Source organism: Erithacus rubecula, assembly GCF_903797595.1.
Source record: "Erithacus rubecula genome assembly, chromosome: 3".
Taxonomy (NCBI): domain Eukaryota; kingdom Metazoa; phylum Chordata; class Aves; order Passeriformes; family Muscicapidae; genus Erithacus; species Erithacus rubecula.
In genome coordinates, this window is record NC_136689.1 from 35,811,339 (window position 1) to 35,835,160 (window position 23,822).

General features: G+C 37.7%; 1 protein-coding gene across 2 annotated transcripts in view; it reads left to right on the forward strand.

Annotated features, from left to right (window-relative positions):
• KAT2B (lysine acetyltransferase 2B) overlaps window positions 1-22,643 on the forward strand; it is a 39,204-nt gene extending 16,561 nt beyond the window's left edge. The window contains exons 6-18 of one of the 2 annotated variants that reach the window (XM_079302417.1): window positions 1,481-1,672; window positions 4,007-4,113; window positions 4,699-4,824; window positions 6,227-6,363; window positions 7,727-7,935; window positions 9,838-9,964; window positions 12,179-12,289; window positions 13,281-13,424; window positions 16,058-16,172; window positions 16,935-16,971; window positions 17,334-17,397; window positions 17,495-17,579; window positions 20,622-22,643. In XM_079302417.1, coding sequence (XP_079158543.1) covers window positions 1,481-1,672; window positions 4,007-4,113; window positions 4,699-4,824; window positions 6,227-6,363; window positions 7,727-7,935; window positions 9,838-9,964; window positions 12,179-12,289; window positions 13,281-13,424; window positions 16,058-16,172; window positions 16,935-16,971; window positions 17,334-17,397; window positions 17,495-17,579; window positions 20,622-20,815 — 1,648 coding nt within the window. In that variant the 3' untranslated portion in view covers window positions 20,816-22,643. The remainder of the gene's footprint in view (window positions 1-1,480; window positions 1,673-4,006; window positions 4,114-4,698; window positions 4,825-6,226; window positions 6,364-7,726; window positions 7,936-9,837; window positions 9,965-12,178; window positions 12,290-13,280; window positions 13,425-16,057; window positions 16,173-16,934; window positions 16,972-17,333; window positions 17,398-17,494; window positions 17,580-20,621) is intronic. The other variant, XM_079302418.1, reaches the window with a different exon arrangement.
• The last annotated feature ends 1,179 nt before the right edge of the window (window positions 22,644-23,822 follow it).

Sequence of the window (23,822 nt, forward strand, 5' to 3'; positions counted from 1 at the left end):
TTTCCTCTCACACACCTCCTCCCCATGAAGGAGAAGAGCAGCAAGGCTAGTGTGAGTTGAGACTGGCTAGTGACAGAGCAGACTGTGTTGTATGTGACCCAGATGTCCTGTCACCTCAAATAAAAGACACTTCTGTATATTCCATGGTGCTCCTAAGAGTGTGTTTGGTGGTTGTTTGACCTCCATTTGTTTGTGATAATCAGTGTTGGGCAGGGGTAGTAGAAGTCAAATCTTATTAGAAATTGATAGCTAGTTGGTTCTGGTTGGTGGCTTCTTGTTGCTAATTATTTTGTAATTTGTGTTTTCTCAAACTATCCTGCCCACACTCCCTAAGGTCTCCCCCGGACCCAAAGTACTCTTCCCATCAGATCTCACTTGTCATTGTCTGAGGTATTGCTCAGGCTGCTGCTGTGCACCATGGGCACACCTGAATTTTTGAGTCACCAATTTCATTTGAGGACCTGAGGATTTGAATGAAACTGCATCAGAGTTTCACATACATTCTTGTGTTTTGAGAGCTGTGCTTTATCAGCCAAGAACAGGGAGTAGAAGGCTGTGAACAGCTCTATCTCACAACTCTTTTGCAAGTCATGTTTGCAAAGATTAAGGCACAAGAGTTTGGGACAACATTTTGAGACAGGCTGTACCTTGGGTCTGGGTGAGGAAATGTGTGCAGGATCCAGCACAGTATGTTTTGCATCCAATTCCTAATATTTTCTTTTCATTGCTGGAGCTTTCATAATGGTTGTGGTCTGATTCTGCTTAAACTCCAGATACCAAAGAGTGTTCACTTACACACAGATATCAAAATCTTGTTTATGAGATTAACAGATATTGAGATCTCTATAGGCAATGTACTCCAGAGTTATATCTTCAGTACCATAATCTCCTTTCCTAGAAAAGAAACATAACATGCTGTAATTTTCCTTAGTGCAAAGTTTATTACAGATGGAGATACTGGTAATAAAAGAGTTACAAGTCATAATATAATGGGAAAAAGCCAACTGGTGGAAGACCAGGGTGGGAATCCAGTTTGATTGGGATAGAGCTAGTTAAAAATGTCACCCATTTGGCCTCTGTGTGGGGAAAGGCAGTAGTTTAGAAGGTAAAACAGGCTGTACTGAGGGTCTTTGGAGTCAGTGGCAGGAAATGTGTGAGGCTGAATGAATGAGCTATGGTGAGAATCCCTGACATACCCATGAGTTTTTTTTGCAGTCTATTATTGTCTGGAACAAGAGCACTTTGTGTAAACTAGACTGCAAAGAAGAAGAATATATGGAAACTTAAAAGTACTTGGTTGTCATTTCTGTAAAATACTGGGCAATATAAATGCTGCTTAACTCTGTCCAGCCTTGTAGTGGAACTGATTGATATGGTCATAAAGCTCTCAGCTGCATTATAAATGATGTGGGTAGTGGTTTTATTGCACTGAGTCATATGTTAGATGATGATAATTATCTGTCCATTTTCCTCTTTACAGGTGGCTTTGTTATTGCAATGTCCCTCAGTTTTGTGACAGTCTACCTCGGTATGAAACCACCCAGGTTTTTGGTAGGACATTGCTCCGCTCTGTTTTTACTGTGATGAGGCGACAGCTGCTGGAGCAGGCCAGGCAAGAAAAAGACAAACTTCCTCAAGAAAAACGAACACTAATCCTCACCCATTTTCCAAAGTAAGGGGTCACAGTGTGCCTGCATTCAAAGTTAACCAGCAACTTCGTTGTGGGAAGGGAGAAGTTACCTGCAGCTTAAAATAATTTATCTTTTTATTCAGTAGCAACTAGATACTGCAGCTTTATTTGCTGCCATAACTTAGAAGAGTGTATTTCATGTATACAACTGCTTGCTTTGTTTTGTCCTAGGGTTTGCTTTATGAAAATAATTATTCATATTGCTGGGGGATTGTGCTTTTTGCCTTATTAGTAGGTATTCTAGGTCAACTACTTTATTTTTCTGTAGTTCTTGGAAACAATGTAGGTCCAGACCTCCATAAACATCCTTGCATCTGCTTTGGTGATGAAGCATTAAAAAATGGGGGTGTTGTACAGCGTTTATAAGAATTCAGTTTAATTCAACATTGTAATAGTGAACAAAGTAGTCACCCCACCCCTAGAAGAGATGGATTTATTGGAGAGGAATCAGTACAAAACTGCATCATTGAATCCTAAACTCATAAATTTCATACTGAGTATCTTTTCAGTACTGGAATGTTGATGACAATGTCTCACAGTAAAACACCAATAATTACCTATAGGAATATTAAAACATGCTGAACTTTGACAGTCCTTAATTTCAAACATTTTACTGGTGGTAAAGAGGGATAGTGATGCTGGCAGGATCATTCATTGTAATGAATTCCTGTTAAAATAGAGTGTCACTTTCAAAAGACTTGGTGGCACTGATGCTATCTGTGCTGGACCAGAAGATGAATTAGAGCTCAGGGAAATGAGAAACAACATGAACTTTTCTAAGCTGAGTAGAGCCAGGATTTGTTGCTCCTACTATTATTAATAGTTTATTTTACCACTTTGAAAAATGTACACAATCTTTGGGGTAGACTGTTATGGATACAGGAATGTCTGTTCGTGTCTGGGAACAAGATCATGATCTGGCACAGAAACAGATATAAAAAAGGATTTAACACCCCACTGATCCAAGGAGCAGATTTGTGGAGGAAGTAGGTGTGCATATGCCCCTGTTTTCACTGCCTTTTAAAGCCTTATGCAGTAATCTGGAAAGCATTATTATTCCCTGCAATTCCTTTTGATATTCTGCTGGGGAAAAAAAGACAAGTACTGTTTGCAGATGATCTGTGGGAAGTATGAATAACATTTTAAATCTTTCATGAGCTGCACTTATCTGAAGCATTTGTCTTTCCTCTGGCATTGTTCTGTGTCTCAGAGCATGGAGCCTGGCACTGGCACAGGGCTCCCCTCTGCCCTGGGCTCTCCTTTTGGGCAAAGGGAGCACCCAAAGGTTGTGTCTGTGCATACCTAGGAAGTAGTTGCTAATGGAATTGAAGGCAGAGCCTCCGTGCTGCCTGGAAATGGAGCTTTGGCTGAAGCTGAATTTGTCCTCCTGCTCTGTCACAGATACTCAAGTCACTGTTGCAAACTTTCCAGCCATTATCAGCTGTATAGACAGCAGCAAACACTGCATATTGCTTAGGTATGGCTGTTCTATATATACAGTATGAGAGTCTGACTTGATCCTGATAATCCCTGTCCTCTTCAAGGAAGTTTTACTCAACAGTCCTGTTGGTTTCAGCTGAGCAGTTTCTATACATATAGATGAGTCCAGACAGTAGAAATGTGCCATGCCAACTTCTAGCCTGAAACCCCCTTTTGTGCAATGTAGGATAAGCAGCTGTCTTGCTGCTGGGAGGGAATTGGTGTATTAGCCCTAAGAGAGTGAGCATGCTGGAGAATCTGATCTGTGGAATATAATAATGCCAAGAGAGCTTTAAAATCGTGCTGTTTCTGTAACTGTACCAAAGTACTGTTAAAAATACTGTTGTGCAACCACAAGCATGCAATTAAAAGTTACAGTAGGACACTTGAAAGAAGGAAAATATCTTCCTAAGAGCATTGTTAGTAACACTGGGATTTTATCTAAAGCAGAAAGCAAATGCATCTGCAAAATACTGGTTTATCAAAGCAGACATATTTTGCCATCATTGTATAACATAAATCAACTCATAGCTTTCTCATTAGTAGAGTTTTGTTCTGTAAAAGTAGTTTGTAACTGTCTTTTTCTGCACTTGCAAATTATATAACTATTGCTTGTAGTCTGAGGTAGGTTTCATAAGTGAAAGCACTCTACTGAATTGTGATACTTCATGTCTACTCTGGCTTGTAATTTTTGCATGTGTGGGGCTTTTTCAATAGCATTGACCAACAGCATTTTCTTACTGACTCAGTAAATGCTTTTAATTTAATGCTTATTTTGAAGAAGAACCTGTTTGGAATGATCCCATTAGTTGATATTTTGCCTGGTTTTGTGCCTAGGTTTCTGTCTATGCTGGAAGAAGAAGTGTACAGCCAGAATTCTCCCATTTGGGATCAGGATTTCATGGTGTCTAGTTCCCGAACTGGCCAGCTGGGAATCCAGACAGGTAATTTGCATTTAGTGATGGGTAACACAAATGAAAACTGCATGATTTAGAACTAATGTGGGGCTTTTTTAATATATATATAAGAGAGAGAGATGTTAGTCTGTGATCTTATAAAATAATAGTTTCTTTCTCTTAATTGGTGAAACAGCTTCTCCCTTTATTGAGTTTGATTTGTCCAGCCAGTCTTAGAGCACTGTAAATTGGACAGATGAAGCTGAATGATGAGATTTTACTTTTCAATAGAGCCATACAAAAAACCTTTTCATGAAGCTGAGTGCCAGCAGGCTTGGCAGGTATGTGGAGGAAGTTTGTTTTCTTAGCTTTTACTCAGCACTGAGAACTAATAAAGCCTGATGTTTGCAATCCCTGTTACCCAGTCCCTCCTTAGGTAGAATTTAGTTTAGAAAAATACACTGAGATAAAGCTTTAATGCCTCTACCTGTGAATTGGTGGCATTGCTCTGTTGCACAGTGTTCACTGTTAATTTTTGGGTGGTAGGTGTCCATCTTTGTGACAGTCTTTTCATCAGCACCAGAAAGAGTCCATGACCTGATTTTTTGTGGGGTTTTTTTCATGTCATTGCAGTTATCAGTCCACCTCCTGTTGCAAGATCTGTTGCATACAGTGCAAGTCCTTCATCTCTGGAGCAATCCAACAGTGGGAATATGAGTCCAGCTTGTAAAGTTTCTTCTGCCCTTGACCCAAATTTAGGTAATGGAGAAGGATCTTTGCCCTTTGGTTCCTGTTGATATTATCAGTAGTTGCAGTATATGGTAACCTTTGCCTTCACCCTACATTGGCAACCTTGAGGTATTTTTTCTCCACTATGGAAATGTTTAACAGAAATGGCAACTGTATTTGCAAGAAAACCAATTGGTTTGGTTAAATTAAATTAAAATGGGGAAAGGTCTGCTGCTGTCAGAGGTTTTTGGAAAATACTTTTCTTGGAGTGCATATATTATAAGCCATGATGAGAAGTTTCATTTAAGTAATGGCAGAGTAGAAAGGGCCATCACAATCAGGTTTTTTAATCTTTCAAGGTACTGAAAATGCATTTGAGCATTAAAGAAAAACACAGACATAACAACTAGCTTAAATTTAAAACCTGAATGGGGTTAGGTAAAAAAACAAAAACAACAAGCCAAAACCTTGTAAGAAAAAAAGTTAGTGGATGCATAAATTCTCCTAATAAATCCTTTTTCAAATACCTCAGGATTAATGAGCCTGTCAAGAGAGGTTGCTAGGTCAGAGGGATGATCCCAAGCTTATGTAAAGTGAGTCCTCAAGGAAAGAGAAAGACCAAAACCAAAGCGAATTTTTAGCCTCAGTGTTCATTACAGGAAACTTATGGTGGCTCCTAAACTGCAGTTTTCCTTAAGGTCATTTCTCAGCTTGTCCCTCAGAAGTGAGAATGAGTAGTATGATGAGTGGGATAATCCTGAGCTAGCAGCTGGATCTCTGTTACTGTACCTCTGCTAGTCCTTGGTGGACTGTTCATCTATTAATTTAACTAGTTTTTTTGGCTATATAAAACATGTGGCTATGTAAGTTAATAATTGATTTGGTATATTTTGATTTGGAAATTTTATATGGATTTTCAGATATGTATGACACATCAGACTGTATGTGCTGCTTGGTTTACAGAAGAGGTGAAAGAAATATATGATGGATACTTAGTTCCAGTGAATCCTAAAAGTGGGATTTCATGCCATCCAGAAATAGGCACTGCAATTTGTGCTTTGAGCACTGACCTTCCAAGACAGCTGCACAGAGGTTCCATGCAGAGGATTTTGAAGCACAAAGAAAAAGCAAATAGCTTAACTGTGAATTCACAAAGGTGTAGTGGAAGAAGAGGTAGATTTTTCCTGCTTTGTGCTAATACCCCAGTGCAAAATTAAAATTGAGAAGTGATAAATATTTTTCAGATTTCATTTATTTATCTTTGTCTATGGGGATTAAAACAACAACAACAACAACAAAAAAACCAACAAATCAAAAAACCCAAACTTAAACTTGTCATATAAACTACAGGATATGACAGAAGTGCTAGACTTCAAAGTGCTAGTCTGTGACAGTTTGGTTGTTTCTAATTTGTCTGAGTTTTGTTTTATAGGGGAAAAGAGAAAAAATAATGAACCCTATTCTGTGGAGGATTCTAAAAGACCAAGGGTTGTAGGAGATATCCCTATTGAGTTAATCAACGAAGTAATGTCAACAATTACAGATCCTGCAGCAATGCTTGGGCCAGAGGTGAGATATAGGCATGGTGTTGCAAATGGTCTGTTTGTGAATGGTCTGTTTTTAGTAAATGTTCCACAAGGATAGAATGTGATAAGCTAAAAGTCCTGTCAAGAAAAATAGACTTTGAAAGAGTATGATTAGGTGAACAAAAAATACTGGTGAAATACATCATTAACATGAAGAATAGTTCTGCATATTTTTTTTTCATGTGTTGTGTACAGTTAGCAAAGAGATTTGTAAACTATTGATAGTAAAAATGTAGATCTCAGGTTATCATGAAAGGTGCTTTTGTTGCAGAACTGTTCCAGAATAGGCTTTTTTTATTGCTAATCATAGATATAGCTCATAAGATGAGGTTAAATAGGGTTCAAGAATTGCATCAGAATGAAAGATTAAAATTTAAAAGCTCTCTCTAGTGCAGAAATGGATCTAAACTGTTATTTGCTTCCCCAGTTGCTCTTTTTTTTATCTGAAAGAGAAAAACAAACAGAATTGCAGAATTGTGCCGTGTACAGAATTGCACTTTTTTTCCCCTTGGCTAGGTTTTCCTCCTTCTGTTCTCTCTGCCAGGCTATGTTTTGCCAGCAGCTCATTTGCCAAGATTTAGCTAGAAGCTGCTGAAGATTTGGAACCACCTACATTTCTTATTCAAACTATGCACTGTGACTGATGGCTCTGCATATTACAAATGCTGTGCCAGCCTGGCTGTTGGGGCTGGCAGTGACTAGAAACCCAGCAGCCAAACTTTGCTCAAAAAAATAAACAGTATGTGCACACAGAGATGTTTTGGCATTGTAAAATGATCTTGAAAAAAATTAGTTAAATAAATTTTCTGTATTAATTTAATCTGCATTTAGATATATAGATGCAGATATATTAACAGCAAATTCTGTTGGAATTAAAATATTAACTCTTACAGTAGTGGCAGAGATAGTGGAAAACACTAATAAAGTGAAAAAAATATGACTTTTCCTGCACTACCATTAAAATGAATGATTTGCAGTATGTGTAGGCGAGTCCACAAGTCATGCCCAAGCTGGCTAAGACTAAAGAAAATATGAAGACTTAGTGGCATAGGCTTCATCTGGATGAGTGCTATGCTTCAAGAGGTTTTGGAACTTTTTGAGTCATAACCATTGTTGTTATTATCTAATCTGTATCAATATAAACTCAGGCCTTGGTACACTGTAGTGTAGGCTTACATCTGGCTCATTTGATGGTGTCCCTTCTGCAAAGGTACATTACAAAGGCAGTCATTGACAGTTCTGCTGGAAAAAGAGAGTGGGTTTTATTTGTTTGTTCATTAAGGCTGTTCTGTCAGGGGATGTGAAATCCCAAAACTCTGATTCTGTTCCTCTTTTGTGTGTTGCAGACCAACTTCCTGTCGGCACACTCAGCCCGGGACGAGGCAGCCAGGCTGGAGGAGCGCAGGGGGGTGATTGAATTCCATGTGGTCGGCAACTCCCTGAACCAGAAGCCCAACAAGAAGATCATGATGTGGCTGGTTGGTCTGCAGAATGTGTTCTCCCATCAGCTGCCTCGAATGCCCAAGGAATACATCACCCGCCTGGTCTTTGATCCGTGGGTATCCCGCAGAGGGGGCTGTGTGAGGCAGGGGGACTCTGTGCTCTTGGCAGCAGAGGTGGCTGGAGAGCAGCTCTGCCTGTGCTGCACTTTGGCCATCTTTTCAAGCCCTCACAGCTCCTGATCAGTCTGTACCCAAATGCCATTTTGGTGGCTGTATTAATAACAAGTGTCTTCTTGTTGTGGGGCTGTGGTGGGCTGACATGGGCTGGATGCCAGATTCCCAACAAACCTGCTCTATTGCTCCCCTCCTCAGCTGGACAGGGGAGAGGAAGTACAAAGCTCTTGGATAGAAGGAGAGGGAGTGATCAGTCACTGGTAACTATTACAAGTGAAATAGACTCAACTTGGGGAAATAATTTTTTTACAAATCAGATCAGAGTAGAATAATGAGAAAATAAAAACTGTATCTTAAAATATCTTTCCCACATTTCTCCCTTCTTCCTAAGCTTAGCTTCATTCATGATCCTCTCCTCTCCTCTCCTCTCCTCTCCTCCTCTCCTCTCCTCTCCTCTCCTCTCCTCTCCTCTCTCTCCTCTCCTCTCCTCTCCTCTCCTCTCCTCTCCTCTCCTCTCCTCTCCTCTCCTCTCCTCTCCTCTCCTCCTCTCCTCTCCTCTCCTCTCCTCTCCTCTCCTCTCCTCTCCTCTCCTCTCCTCTCCTCTCCTCTCCTCTCCTCTCCTCTCCTCTCCTCTCCTCTCCTCTCCTCTCCTCTCCTCTCCTCTCCTCTCCTCTCCTCTCCTCTCCTCTCCTCTCCTCTCCTCTCCTCTCCTCTCCTCTCCTCTCCTCTCCTCTCCTCTCCCTCCTCCTCTCCTCTCCTCGTCTCCTCTCCTCTCCTCTCCTCTCCTCTCCTCTTCCTCTCCTCTCCTCTCCTCTCCTCCTCTCCTCTCCCTCCTCCTCTCCTCTCCTCCTCCTCTCCTCCCTCTCCTCTCCTCTCTCTCCCTATCCTCTCTCTCCTCTCCTCTCCTCTCCTCCCTCTCCTCTCCTCTCCTCTCCCTCTCCTCTCCTCTCCTCCTCTCCCTCTCCTCTCTCTCCTCCTCCTTCCTCTCCTCTCCTCTCCTCTCCTCTCCTCTCCTCTCCTCTCCTCTCCTCTCCTCTCCTCTCCTCTCCTCTCCTCTCCTCTCCTCTCCTCTCCTCTCCTCGGAAATTATGACTTAGACAGCATGGTGAGCTGACCACAAAACCATTTCCCATTCCCCTGCACTGCTTGGGAGAGGAGGGAGAGAATCAGGAAGGATTCTGTATAATTTTTATGTTTTATATGATATTGTGTATTGAATAATCTAAAGAAAGGTGCACTGTTTTCACATCTTGAGGACTATACTAAAATTCCCTATCCTTGACATAAGAGTTGAAATTGGACCTTGTTATATCTTTCCTGGCAGTCACTATTAGTGCAACAGAAATAGATATTTATTCTGGTCTTGATTCCCAGAGGAGTGGGTGATTAGAAATGAGAAATATCCTCTCTTACTTCATCAGCAGCATTTTTAACTATGGAGAGTGCATGCAAGGAAACAGGAATCCCTTAGAAAGGACTTGCTCTCCTGTAACTCCATTAATTTCTAATTTACTCAGGATGAAATCATCTTGAGAACTGTGCAATGGGGTATCTATCAGCAATAGATTAAATGAAAGCAATACAACTTTTATTTATTGGGTATCTCAGAGTACTTGGCAAGGCCAGGAGCTTGCTTTACAATGATGAGCTTTATGGTATATTGAGAGCATGATATTAAAGTAACAACTCTTCTGTAGATACAAGTGGCTAACTTAGGAGGCACATACAATTGCATTATCATTGTGGAAAGAAGCTATTCAGGTTTCTGAAAAAAGGAAGGTTAATGGCACTTTATGTACTATGTAAATGAATTAAAGCAATTGTTATTTTTGTCTGCTCAGGAAACATAAAACCCTTGCATTGATAAAAGATGGTCGTGTTATCGGTGGTATCTGCTTCCGGATGTTCCCCTCCCAAGGATTTACAGAGATTGTTTTCTGTGCTGTGACTTCCAATGAGCAAGTCAAGGTAAAAAAGAATTCAATATTGCAAGTGTTTATTAAATGGATTTGAGTCCCATTCACCTTCTGCATGTGCTTCTAATATTTGTAGTCATGTTGAATATACTGCTGTGTTGAGAGACAGAAACAGATTTTGAAATATATAGTGATTCTGAATATAATACACAAAACCCAAACTAAAATGTGAAGATTTAGAATCATCATCATAATAGTAGGATTACCTGCAATTAAATAAAATTTTGTTTTCAACAGAGCAATAGTGGGCAGTAATCTGCCATTCTTGGCCTTTTCATACCTCTGTCCCCAGTAGTTGTGTCTCTGGGTAGTGTAACATCTCATGGTTGACTGAAATATGTATTGCTTGTGTGGGGTAGTAATTTGTGTTCAATCACTTTGTGACATTATGTGACTTAAATCTAAAGGAGATATAGTAAAAAATTAGTATAGTTTTACATCTCAAAATAAGCACAGGGTCTATTCTGTAGACTCTTTTTTGAGTTAATGAAATGCCAGAACATTTTCTCAGAATTTTGAGAATTAGCATCTGAGTTTAAAGAGTACAGAGCACTATGGATACATGAGATTCCTCCAGCTTTTCCAGCTACTACAGACAGATCTAACTCTGACCATTTGGTTCAGTGTTTTGCCTTTAGATGGTGCTGTAGCTTCATGATTTTCAGTTCAAGCAGCAAGAGCTGAGATGTGGGTTAATTCAGAGTGAATAGTAGTTAACATGCAAAAATTGTGCACCCTGGTGCAGAAGAGTAACACAGTGGGATTGAAAGTCTGTAACAACTGTTAATATTTGGGTTATATTTTATTTTATTCAACTCTGGTGTTAGAGAGGAGCATTTCCCTATATTAAGCAGTGATCTCTCACCATTCAGTGTTTTAGAAAATGCAAACCCTAACAGAATATGTTAAGTTGTGCTTAACTGCACTACACAGATGAGGGTGCCAAAGATGTGTTATAATTTTTTAGGAATAATCTTTCAAAATAATACAGCAGATAATTCTGGCCCATCAGACTGACCCCAGGGTTACATTACACACTATTTATTGTTTTATTCTCTTGGTGCTTTGCTGTATCACTTGAGTGTTTCTGAAAATTTGTCTTCCCACCTTTCTCTCTGAGTAAGCTGACCCTGTCAACAGATAACTGAGGGAAAAAATTCACACATGGGTGACCTCTCTAGCCTTAGGAAAACAAAATTCTTACTATAATTCAGTTCGAGTAAAAAATATAAGATTTGTTTTCCCATAGAAATTGAATTGTTTTTTAGGTAGTTTGGTCCCCTGTTACAAAGTAATTTTAAGTTTCATTGTATGTGGCTTAGTTTCTTATTTGTCAAATGCCATATTTTGAACTGTTAAATTGCAAATTAAATCAGAAGTTTGTATTTTCTAATTTATTTTTTCTGGATTTTTCACACAAGTAAAAATTCTCCCAGTTTACAAGAACAGAGTACTCAAAAGGAACCCATGTATATTTCTCTAAATGTCCTGTTAGTCTGCATGATGAGAAAATTGGAACATGTGCAGAAACAAAACATTATTATGGGCTTTCCTATCTACTTTACATTTCTTCATATCACAGCAGAAGGGGATGAGTATGACTTGCATGGCAATGTGAATAAATACAACCTTTTGTTCATTTTGGGGCTAAATTTAAATGGAGATTATGCCTGTGTGCAGTCAGAAGGCATAGCTATTTGATTGTTGTCTCAATAATTTTCTGCTCCTTACTATGGTAATTTTTCACTGTTCCTTTCTATGCTTTATGCTAAGTTTAGATAATAAATCCTTTGAGGCAGAGACTGTTTTGCTACAGGTGCACAGAACACTGGAATAATTTCAGTATTGTTACTCCTTTGTAGTTCTAAAGTGATATGTTATTGGTGAAGTATGGGATTTTAATGGTTGCTATCTAATTCAAAAGAGGAGCAAAACAAAAAACAAACAAACAAACAAAAAAAAAATGCACCTTGAATTACAACTTCCATGCTGGGTCACAAAGATGCCCCTACAAGGCTCAGAAGAATTTTCTCTTGAGTGTGCAACACCAAGGTAATTAAGAGAAAATCTTTAAAACAGGATCTAGAGGGAAGGCTGCATTTTGAAAAACAGTGTGTAATAACCCTGTGTCCACAGGTGTGCAGGTCCAATATGTGCAGTCCCCAAAATGCTTTGTCATGGCTTTTTCCTCACATGTTTCCCACAGGGTTATGGGACTCACCTGATGAACCATCTGAAGGAGTACCACATCAAACACAACATTCTCAACTTCCTCACATATGCTGATGAATATGCTATTGGCTACTTCAAAAAACAAGTGAGTTTAATGCAAGAAATTACTTACTGCAAAAAGTTTTATATCTAGCAGTGATGAACTAAATAACTAGGCATGACAAAGTAATTGGAAAAAATGCATAGTGCAATATTATGTGTATATTTTTTATCTATAAAATGTGCTCTGTGTTCATCTTGTGTAATGTTTTTGGCTTCTAATATATTTTACTTTGATAGAATCATCTGAATACAAGTATATGGTATAGTCTATAATTTGTCTAGTCTAAAAACTAGTAAAATGTCAGTTTCTTCACTGACTCTATAAGAAATATAGAGAAGGACTAGGAATACTTGTGACAGAGCAAACCTTACCTGACCTGCACTTACAGCTCCTCCTGATTTGACACATGAGGTTCAAATTCAGGAAAGATGGCAATGTCTGTTCTGTCAAATAGATTTGATAAACAAGTGTCAAGTATCTGGTCAGCAAAATGGAATCAGATTTTTCTCAGAGGTGTACAGCATTAGGCAGTGAAGATGAGTTGGATAGTGGGAAATTGCCACTAGGTAGAATGAATTTTTTTTTTCTTTCCTTTCTTGCCCTAAGGGTGGTGAAATACTGAACAATATTGCCTAGGGAGGTGGTGGAATCTGTCCTTTTATAGTCTTCAAGACTGGTCATGGCCTTGATCAGCCAGATATGATCAGCTGAGATGGGGCTAGATGACCTGAGGATGACTTCTTCATATTCCTTCCTACCTGTTCTCTATAAAACTGGTACAATTTACTCTTCACACATTCAAAATGAATACAGTCTCCCCTATTGCCCCTCTTAGCAATTACCTGTTCTTTTTTCAAGTACCTCCCATGAGAAGGTTTATCAACACTTAACCATGGTCTGTAACTCACTGTTGTATTTTTTGTATTTTAGCTTTATGATGAATTTGGTTCTAAACCCTTATTCATTCCAGTTAAAAGAAATGTAAAAGGAAAATGGCATCATGACATGATAAGATTTTTTTTTTCTTTGTCAGGGTTTCTCCAAAGACATTAAAGTACCAAGAGCAAAATATGTTGGCTACATCAAGGATTACGAGGGTGCCACATTAATGGGATGTGAATTAAACCCAAGGATCCCCTACACGGAATTTTCTGTCATCATCAAAAAGCAAAAAGAGGTGAAGGTTGAAATGAAATGTTTAATGTTACCCTCTATTCAGATGTTTAGAAACAGTTCAGTGAGTGCCAGGTTAGCTCTCTTCTTTGCTTTAGTGCTTAAATTTGAGTGCATACTTTTATTAGTTGGAATAATCCCTTCATTCAAGTCCCAGTGCAAAGAGTTTGTAGTTGAAGCATCAAATTCTAACTCACTCACTTAACAAGAACAAGGCTGTTAAAGTACTGGTATTTTGAGGAGTAATTCACAGATCAATTTTGTGGTAGTTAATGAAGTAAAATCTTCTGATATTGACCTTTTTTTTTCTTTTTTAATGCCTTTGTCAGTTCCTTCCCTCTCATATCAGTAGTGTTCATTAGAGTGACATTTAAATGGAATCTTCGTATTGCATGGCCTGTTTTACTTGAAAAAAGAGGATTCTTTTTTTCAGCCATTTAAAAAATTTATAAATTAAGGGTAGACTGTCTTAATTTCCAGCCTGACCCTCTTTGGATTTTATGTGGGATGTTTTTTATTTAGTTCTTAGTAATATTCTACATAATAAGGCAGTTTATTAGCAAAGTAATTACTATATTTTCACTTGTGTTTAAATATTATTCCTTGACTTTTAAAGAAATACAAATTATAATTTGTTCTTTCAAGATTGTTCAAATCTGACCTTTTATTTTGTTAAAAAAGCTGCTTTATGGAACAATAAGTTTTCTTCCCATAGAATGATTTGGCCTGTGCTTGGAGAAGGAAAGACACTATCTGATGATTTTCATTTAATTTACAAAATTTTTTAACTTATTGGGAAAGTTTTCATATGTCCATACAACAGAGACCATAAGTTTTTCCCCTTTTATTTCTGCTTGGCTGCATTACTCTTTAGATTCCAGGCTACTGCTGGACATGCCAGCTGCCCTTTGAGGTGGGATGTTGTCAGTGTGGAGAGTGAATGTGTCTCTTGTAGCCTGTTATATCTCAGGCATGCCTAATGGCAGTAGTACAGTTCTGGGCCCAAACCATCAACATAACATTAAAATAAACTTGTTAGTTTTCAAAATTTTTGCCTCTGGGATTGCTTTATTAGCTGTCTTCACTCTCTTATTTTTTGGAATGTCCACATCATTCTGAAGAACGTGGAGACACCTCCCTTATAGATAAAGTGCCTTGGTTCTCCATGTCTCATGTCTAAAATTATTAGGAAGAAAGCTGCTGTTGTGCACTGATCTGTGCTGTTGATCTCTGAGAATAATTACATACAGATTTGTAACTGCATCTTAGGATTGCTTGTATAACACTAAAAACACTTATTAGGCCTTTTATTCTCCCTGTTTCAAGTCTGCACTCTCAGTCTGCAGCTTCATGAAGAGTGTTTGCTTGTCTGTGCATATCAAAGGCAGTGAAAATGCTACCTGGACATAAAAAGAATTTTGAATGTTGACAGTTTGTATTATGCACTGATTTTCTTGAATTCTGGTACTGGCCAGTGCTAGACATCAGGCTTTTCAGGATGTGTCCTTTTAGAAGTGAAATTTTTCATGGGATCTAACCTTTTATTTAAAGAGCTGGAGTATATGCCTATGGCTGCTAAGACCATCTCACCTGACACTGTATCAGTAGCTTGTTTACAGTAATTCTAAAAACTATGACAAGTCCCTCTGTGCAAAGCTTTGTGGCCTCCTGACTTGTGAGTAATCACTGGTACTGATTGAACAACTTGCTTTAATCAGGAAGAGCCACTAGTTCCTAAATTATAAGAAGAGCTTAAGTTGGATTTAATAATCAGTTTCAAATTATTTTTGTGTTATGTGTGAGGGAGTGAAGGTTGTTAAGAATAAGTCCATTTTTATTATTTCCAAAGAACATATTCTATCAAACTGGTGGCCTGCATGGCTGTGCATTTGTTTACTCCAAGTTATGAAGTTTTGAAAGTCACATATCCAAGACATATCCATCACAAAGCTTAGATAAGTATCTAACTGGGAATTGAGAGCACCAAAGAAAATTGCTTAGAATTTGAGGTAGTAAAATTACAAAGTAAAATAGAGTGTACCCAGGAGTGGAAAAAGCCTTTCCCTAGCATTTGCAAAGAGAGTAGAATTTTGGTTCTGAAGAGTGGCATCGTTCTGACATGGTCCAGAGAAAATCTTTCATGTGTATCTTTGATTGATACATAAGCAATTGCTACAGATAGATGTATGGAGACTTTGATTGTGATTGGGAATATGAATATATATGTACATCAAAATACATACATTCAGTCTGTGCCTTGAAGTTTTTGACCAGCTGTGCTAAGCATTTCAGAAGTTCCAGCTGTTAAAACTTTATAGCCAGTTCTTAAGCCTTCTTCCAGAAAATTTCCTTCTCTGCATCTGCTCCTGTCTTCCCAAGAGCTATGCAGCTTGTGATTGATAGAGCAAGAAATGACTCCTTTTTTCCTAGATTTGTGCCAAAATAACTGAGAGATTTAGTAGCTTCATTTCCAGAATCAGTGTCTGGTCAGGTAACTCAGCCCCATTACCAGTCTTGGAAAAGGACTGCAGGGCTGGGAAGTGAGAGTGTTTCTGTTCATCACAGTTTTGCATTAATCTTCTGGGTTACTTTAGACCAAATAAATTATCTTTTGTTATCTCTGCTGCTTTATTACAGATCATTAAAAAGCTCATAGAAAGGAAGCAAGCTCAAATACGGAAAGTTTATCCTGGCCTTTCCTGCTTCAAGGATGGAGTACGGCAGATTCCCATAGAAAGCATTCCTGGAATTAGTATGTATCAGTCTCTTTTAATGTAGAACAGAAGCAGAATAGCCCAAGAGAGGTCCAAGACTAGAAATACTAATGTAGTCACATAGTTCTTTTTGATTAGAATGTAATTGTTTTGGTCTGCTGATTTGATTTCTGTGAAGATTGTTGTGCTTCCATAACAACTGCTATCTTTTGAGATTTCCCCGAGGCATCCCAGGCTGATCCTCTTTTATGTACGTGTGTATAATTTTACTTATATGTGATCTCTCTTTGATTTGTATCACAGTGTAGGTGACAGTTTCCCTCTGGCACCATTTTAATGCACTGCACTCCTGAACAACAGTGATTTCTTGCTAGGCATGAACTTACAGGACTAGACAGAATTTTAAAAAAATAAGTATCATATTTTGGAGGATGTTTTTTGTCTATGCTTTTCTGCAATTTATTCTTTGTCCCTGGAGAATCAGATTAAATAACTTTGTCATGATTATTCTTTATAGGGATGGGTTGCAGTAAAATATGTATTGAATTATTGAAAAGAAATGTGTTTCATATAGAAATATTTTAGAATCTTTTCAGCAGTCTGGAGGAAGAGGCATGTAGAAATTGAATGGAGCTGTGGACTAGATGGTTATGTCATTTATCAGGAGTAGCTTTTATTAAAACAAACCCATTTCACTGCATTGGTGCTGAAATGGCTTTTCTTCTTTGAGTTGCAATAACTCAGTTAATGTTTTGACCTACTGTAGTTCCCATATAATATCTCATGTTATTGGTGTACAGGAGAGACTGGCTGGAAACCAAGTGGAAAAGAAAGAGGGTAAGTGCTACACAAAGTAAAATGTTGTCACAGTTGGGATATTCCCTTGAGAGAAGTCTTTAAATAGTGTCACTTGATATTTCCTTCCATCCACTGGAAATCAAATAATCTGCAAGAGATGAGTTCTTAAGTGACTTTTTGGTGGCATTTATTTATTTATTTATTTTTATTGTGGGCAAGTGGGATTTGGGTACTGGGGTTCTTTTTTGACGATTTTTGTTTGGGTTTGTTTGCTTGTTTTAAATTTTGTTACTTCCATAAAATGCTTGAAACTTTGGAGTTGGTTTTAGGTAAGATGCAAATTGTAGGAACGAAGATAAGGGACTTAAACTAATCATTTTGTATTAATATTTTCCTTCAAGTAAGGAGGCCAAGGATCCAGATCAACTTTACAGCACATTAAAAACCATCCTGCAGCAAGTGAAGGTGAGTGCTAGTTCTAGTTTAACTTCTGTAAAGATTTTTAAATTATTTCCAATATCTAGTTTCCATATTAGATACCTTACTTTTTTCTTTACCAAAGAGCCATCAAAGCGCTTGGCCCTTCATGGAACCCGTGAAGAGAACAGAAGCTCCTGGATATTATGAAGTTATAAGGTTTCCCATGGGTAATGCCATTAACATTTTTTAAGTAGAGTTTAAAAATCATTATAGCTGCAGACATAGCAGATAAATTTTAATCTGATTGTTTTATGGTAAAAGATATATGTTACTTGCAGCTGAATACCTTGCAGCTCTGAGATGTCAAGAGTGTGATGTTGTCACTTGAAATTGATGAGTGCTCTCTGACCTTTGTGAAATGTGTGTGGTGTACGATTCTGAGATCTTAGTGTGCCTTAGAGAGCCCTAACAAGCTCTTAAATGGTGCAGTCAGCTAGAAGCTTTCAGAACTGAGCTGGTGTGGGTGAGTTGTAGGGATATGTTCTTGTGTGTGGTAACTGGTCATTGCAGATCCTAAAAACCTGAAGGTGAACTTTCAGGAATACCTGAGCATTTGAGTTGCTTTAAAATAGAGATTTGAGATTTTTAAATAACATTGAGTAAATACTTTCAAAGGTCACTGGGTTTTCTTACTAAGTCTTAACACTTTGCTTCAATTTAAGTTTAGGAAAGTGCTTCATGCAAATGATTGTGAGCTAACTTTTATCTTTGTCCTTTAGAACTGTCACAATTGTCTGAGGTGTTACATTTATTTATTTATTTTTATAAATAACACAGCTATTGTTTATGTAGGATTCCTTGCAAAAGGAAGTACACAACTGCTAATAATGTTTTTCTTTTTACTGCTTCTCTTATGACCCAGCTTTTGACTTCTGGGACATATAATTTCAATGCTAATTCAGTGATACTCTAAATGGATACTTGATTTGTACTGCACCAGATTTAAAACTGAATTCTGGCACTGCTTCCTCATTTGTGCAATACTCACCTTTGTCATTTTGATTACAGTTCTGAACCCTTTAATATTGCTAGAGAATGAAATACAGGTTCATGGCAGGCTACTAGCCATCAGTTTCTCAGAGAATGAAAGTATTTGTTCGTGTTGCTTTGCATAGGCTCCAAGCCCACGTATATCAATTTAGTTTAATTATTTTTATTCAATTTCTCATTCCCAAATAGCAGGTGTACATATATTTTATAAACCAATCACTGGCTACCTGTATCCTCAACACAAACTTATTTTCTACCAATGAAGAAAAAGAATGTGAATCCCCTTACGCGGCAGAGTTTTCTCTGTCTGCTTTTCTGGGCAGATCTAGCTCAAAAATCTGTTTAATCTGCAGTGGTTACAAGTAACTTACCTGAGCTGGCTGACTCAAAGTAGGAATGTTCTCTGTCCTTTCCTTGTTCATATGCATTACACTAGAGGTAGGGACAGCAGTTTACTTTGAGGATTAAGCTGAGGTCTTTGGTTTAGTTTTGCTTTGTTTATTTCAGCTAAGGAGCCCAGCATGTGCCTTGATTTGTGATTAACTTCAGATTTCTTTCTGCTCTCCCTGCCAGCATGCTGATACTGTAAAAAGTTGCTCAGACAAGATATAACATTTGACTTTATGTTTGTGTACAGACTAAATTGTACAGTTTTTGAGAGGTATGGCTGTACATTTTTTTTTTTTTTACTATCTCCTAAGGTCAGTTCTCACATATAAATGCTTTTTTACCCATTTCAAGTGCTCTTCAGGTGCTCTGTCAAACAATATTCTTTCGTGGTTTTTTTTCCCTTTTCAAAAACTGTATGGCTGTGACCAAACTTTCACTGTGCTTAGAGGAGAACAGCTTAACTCTCTAGCCAGGCAACATTTGCTTTAGGGTGAGCTGGGTGCTATAAAGTAATCTATGGATATCTAGTTCAGGTATAGGCACCTGAATTTCAGACTTAATGGGAGCTGAATGAGCCTTTACTTTTGCAAAATAGTGTGCAAAACTAGGGAGTAGCAAGTTCTGTACCATTGAAAAAAGTATTTTGAGAGCATCCATCAAACTTTCCTTAAATAGTTCCTTCTTGTCAAACAAAGGGTTTCCTTTGTTTTAATAAATTCAAATCTCCCTTATAAAATCCAAACCCACACTCCAAAGCCCCCCAAACAAAACAAAACAAAAAAATACAAACAAAACAAAAATACAATCTTATTTTTAAATCTGAAGTTGAAAAGCTTAATTCCTTTGCATTGGAGGTCTTTGGTCTCCAAAAGCAAAGGTTGTCCTTGCAATACTCACTGACATTAATTTAGTCATCTTAATTTCAGTTCTGTTTCAGTTTCACAAAGGTGCTGCTGATGCCTGGCTCAAGCTTTGCTAAAAAAAAAAGTTGCTAGAGCATCTGAGGTGAGAAAAGCCAAGGCATCCAGCATACCTCCCACTACTTCTATTCCTATACTCACTCCTAGAACACTTGTAATGTAGACAGAATTTTTAAATGCCTGATGAGTATTACAGGGAAAACAACTATGTGGAAAACACTGAGATGATTTACATATTTTATGGATGACTTATGATTTCAGTATAAAGAACACTTCCTAAGGTTCTGTAAGTAAATGTTTTGCATGATGCTCTGAAAGCAGGGAAGATCAGTTCTCACATGATTCTTAAAAAGGATATACAACTATAAACTGTGAAGAGGCAATAAAAATATATGTAGAGTATAGGACAAATTTAATCTTACTTTTCAAAGCTGCAAATGTAGTGTAGACCAACGTATCTTCTCTGCTGTGTTTGCACAGACTAAGGATTTTAGGTTAACGTACATGTTTTATGATGTTTGAATTCTTTGCCCATATACCCCTAAGGCCTCTTCCACCACAGCTGCGAACAGATTGTCTCAGAACACTCAGAAGAGTGTTAGATATCTACTCTACGACCTACAGAAAACTCAGAACTCTAAGCATGAGAACAGAAAAAAAAGATCTTTCATGTTTTAAAGAATTAAAAATAAATACAACATAAATTCATCCTTACAGTGAAATATTGCTTAGTTCCAGCAGCTCAGTTGCTTTTGAAGCTAAAATACAGACCATGCCTTAGATGAAGGAAATTTCCATTCCAAATCCTAGCTTTGCCAGTACATGTTAAATGGCAAATCAGTCTGAGGGGATATTGCACACAAAACACATTTGAATCCAACGCTGTTAATCTATTTTTCTTCTGTGCAGATCTCAAAACAATGAGTGAGCGACTCAAGAACAGGTACTACGTGTCTAAGAAATTATTCATGGCAGACTTGCAGCGAGTCTTTACAAACTGCAGAGAGTACAACCCCCCTGAGAGTGAATACTACAAATGTGCCAATATACTGGAGAAATTCTTCTACACAAAAATTAAAGAAGCTGGATTAATTGACAAGTGACACTGTTTTTTTTTACAACCAAATAGTGTGCCTATGTTATGGACAGGTAAAACCGTTCTATATCTGAGTTGTGGGACTTTCAAGAAACTTCTGTTTAATACCTAGCACTTTTAAAAACCCTTTTAGTTTTGCAAACATGTATTATACTGAAGTTACAAAAAATTATTTTATTAAAATGCTTTATAGTGTATTTAATTACAGAATATTTCTTTTGTGTGCCGATTACCTTATGTTCCTAATAAGTTTATCAGCTACAGCCTCAGAAACCCCACAAACATGGGGGAAGTTGCACATGTTTGGGAAAGTGAAGAAAATTCCCAGACAACAAATGTTATAGCTTACCTAATGTTATAGCTTACCTAATGCAGTACCTATTTGATAAAGTTTTATTATTTTTTCCAGTAAAAAAGAAAATTGTAAGGGAAAACAACAGGTGTGGGGGGGTTCTGAAACACTTGTTTCTTTGTAGAATCTTTTTATAAGATATTATTTTTTAAAAGAAACACTCAGCTGGTTGAGAAGCTGTGAGAGAAGAGCAGTCAGTTCTGAGAAAGGACTGCCTGTGATCTTTGATAGATGCAAGTTTTTCTATTAGTTTTCAGTTTTGATAAATATTTTACCTGCAAATTGTAATCTCATAACCACTGTTAAAAAAAAAAAAAAACTAAAAAAAAAAAGAGAAAAAAAAATCTGGCTAGATTCGTAATGTCATAGTGACTTGGCTTATGCAGGACATAAGTGCCCAAAATAACTTTAGAGACTACTTCACATCTACTAGATAATTTTAATTGGCTTAGTAGAGTTAAGGTTTTATGCACTTCATGATCTACCCCACTTACTACTCCTCACTGCTAAATTCTTTAGATTGTTCAGCAGAAATAAGACTATTGTACACAAAGGAAGACAACATAGGACAGCTTTGAACTTAGATACCTGGCTCTGTGGTAAACTGGATTTTCTACCAAGCTTTATTGTAAATGCATATTAACTGTGATTATTTAGACCCAGGAACATATTAACATTTTACAGCTCTTACTATATCTTCAAAAAGAACATACACTCATATATACATATAATATATATACATTTTGCTGCTTACACTACATTTAAGAGGTACACCTAAATCCTTAAGGGAGATCAGTACAGGCCAAAAAGCTGTCTCTTGACATTTTCTAATTAGTTTGTAAATTATAACTGCTTTTGTGAAAAACAGATTAATCTTTCATTCTTGGTGTTTTATATTTACAGACTTATTTACACTGGTAAAATACAAGTTATGAGACTGAGAAAACCAATCCTGTGCTGTGTCAAAGAATCTATTCCTGCAAAATGCCTGTGTAATGTTAGATCACAGATAAATTCAGCAAGGAGCTGTCAGGAACTATCTAGAAGTAGTAAATGTGGTACCCAAAGTATTCAAAATGTTAATGCTGGACTTGCCATCGTGTTTTGTATGAATTTAGTCTGATCTACATTGGGATCTATAACAAAGGTACAGTGAGTACTTTTTCTTTAATAGCCAGAACAGGATGTTATAAACCTGTTTTGTAGATTGGGACTACAGATGCACCTGTTAAGCTTGGTAACCTGTGAATTTTTGTTATTTTCAGAGTAGATTTTCTTATTGTCTTTCAATCAGATTGTCTCTTCTATATTGAAACGTGTTTTCTAATTTAAGAATTAATATTTTCATAGATACTGTGCAATAAAGTTATGGTAGGATATGTGGTTTTGCAAATGCTTTAACAGCTGATGAACTTTACATTTGTCAAATTAATATATTGTACTGGTACAGAATAGTTTTAAATTATATATGTACAAAACCCTACTTATTTTGGTCTCTTTTTTTTCATTACTTGGTACCTGTGATACAAACATACATACTGAAGCAATTTCACAACCAAGCACAGGAGTGCTGTCATTGCCTCTTCCAGGTAGGACAGAAAATACATGAAATAGCCTCTGAGTTCACCAAGAGCACCATGGGCTGAGTTGAGCTGAGGTCAATCCAAGTAGATTTCCCAGACTTATGGTAACTGAGATACTGCTGACTTAGTTGTTCCAAACTTTTGATTTTTTTGCTTCAAAGCATGTTTATCCTATTTGCTGGAATTTGCCTTCAAAAGTCCTTTTGCTCATAATAGATATGTAGCAGCAAAGTCCAGGTTGAGTTTGTACCATCACCTGTCCAATATGTGACAGATAATTAGAGTAGCAGGAGATTTTTTTGCCCCCATCCACTCAAGTTTGGGCCTGTGAAAGTGTAGCCAAGACTGTTTTACTAAACACTTCCTGATCTCAGCTGCTTTTGTTAGAAGGACTGATTTCTTCCTTACACATTTCCATCACTTCGGTTTTTCAAGTTTGCTCAATCCAGTAAGAAACAACCAGACCCACCACACCTGCCTTGGGCTGCTCTGCAAGCACTCTGCTCTTTGTCTGTTCCTGATAAAACAGCTGTTGCAGATTTGTTTCATGAAAGAGCACCTGAGGTTCACAGAATACCCTCGAGGATCATTAAGTGCATCTCTTACACGAATGGCTGATGCAGGGATTGGACCCACAACCTGGCACTATTAGCACCAGGCTCTAACCACTATAGTTCAACAACCCTGCTTAAGTGCCTCTAGTACTAGAATAGTACTAGAATTCAAAGCCTGCAGTGGTGGGGCCTTGTGGCTAGAATTTTAGGATACAAAGGTGAAGCTAAGCTTCTGTTCAAACATCCAAAGGCTGTGTTGCAAACACCTATTTTCAAACACTCATGAGCTGCAGCTAGTACTATTGAGAACCATGGAAGAAGTTACAAGCAAAATTGTTTAATTTAGTGTAATAATTTAATTAACAGTTTTATTAAGGAAAGGGAGATCTTGCACCTAGTAAAGTGGGACAGGCAGTCTTACCAAACAAAGGAAGAGCTTCAAGTTTTTGTGTTTTCCCCATATGGTGTTTGGAATGTAGCTTTCATTTCACACTAATCCTTAAGTGTGTCTCAAGCAAAGTAAAA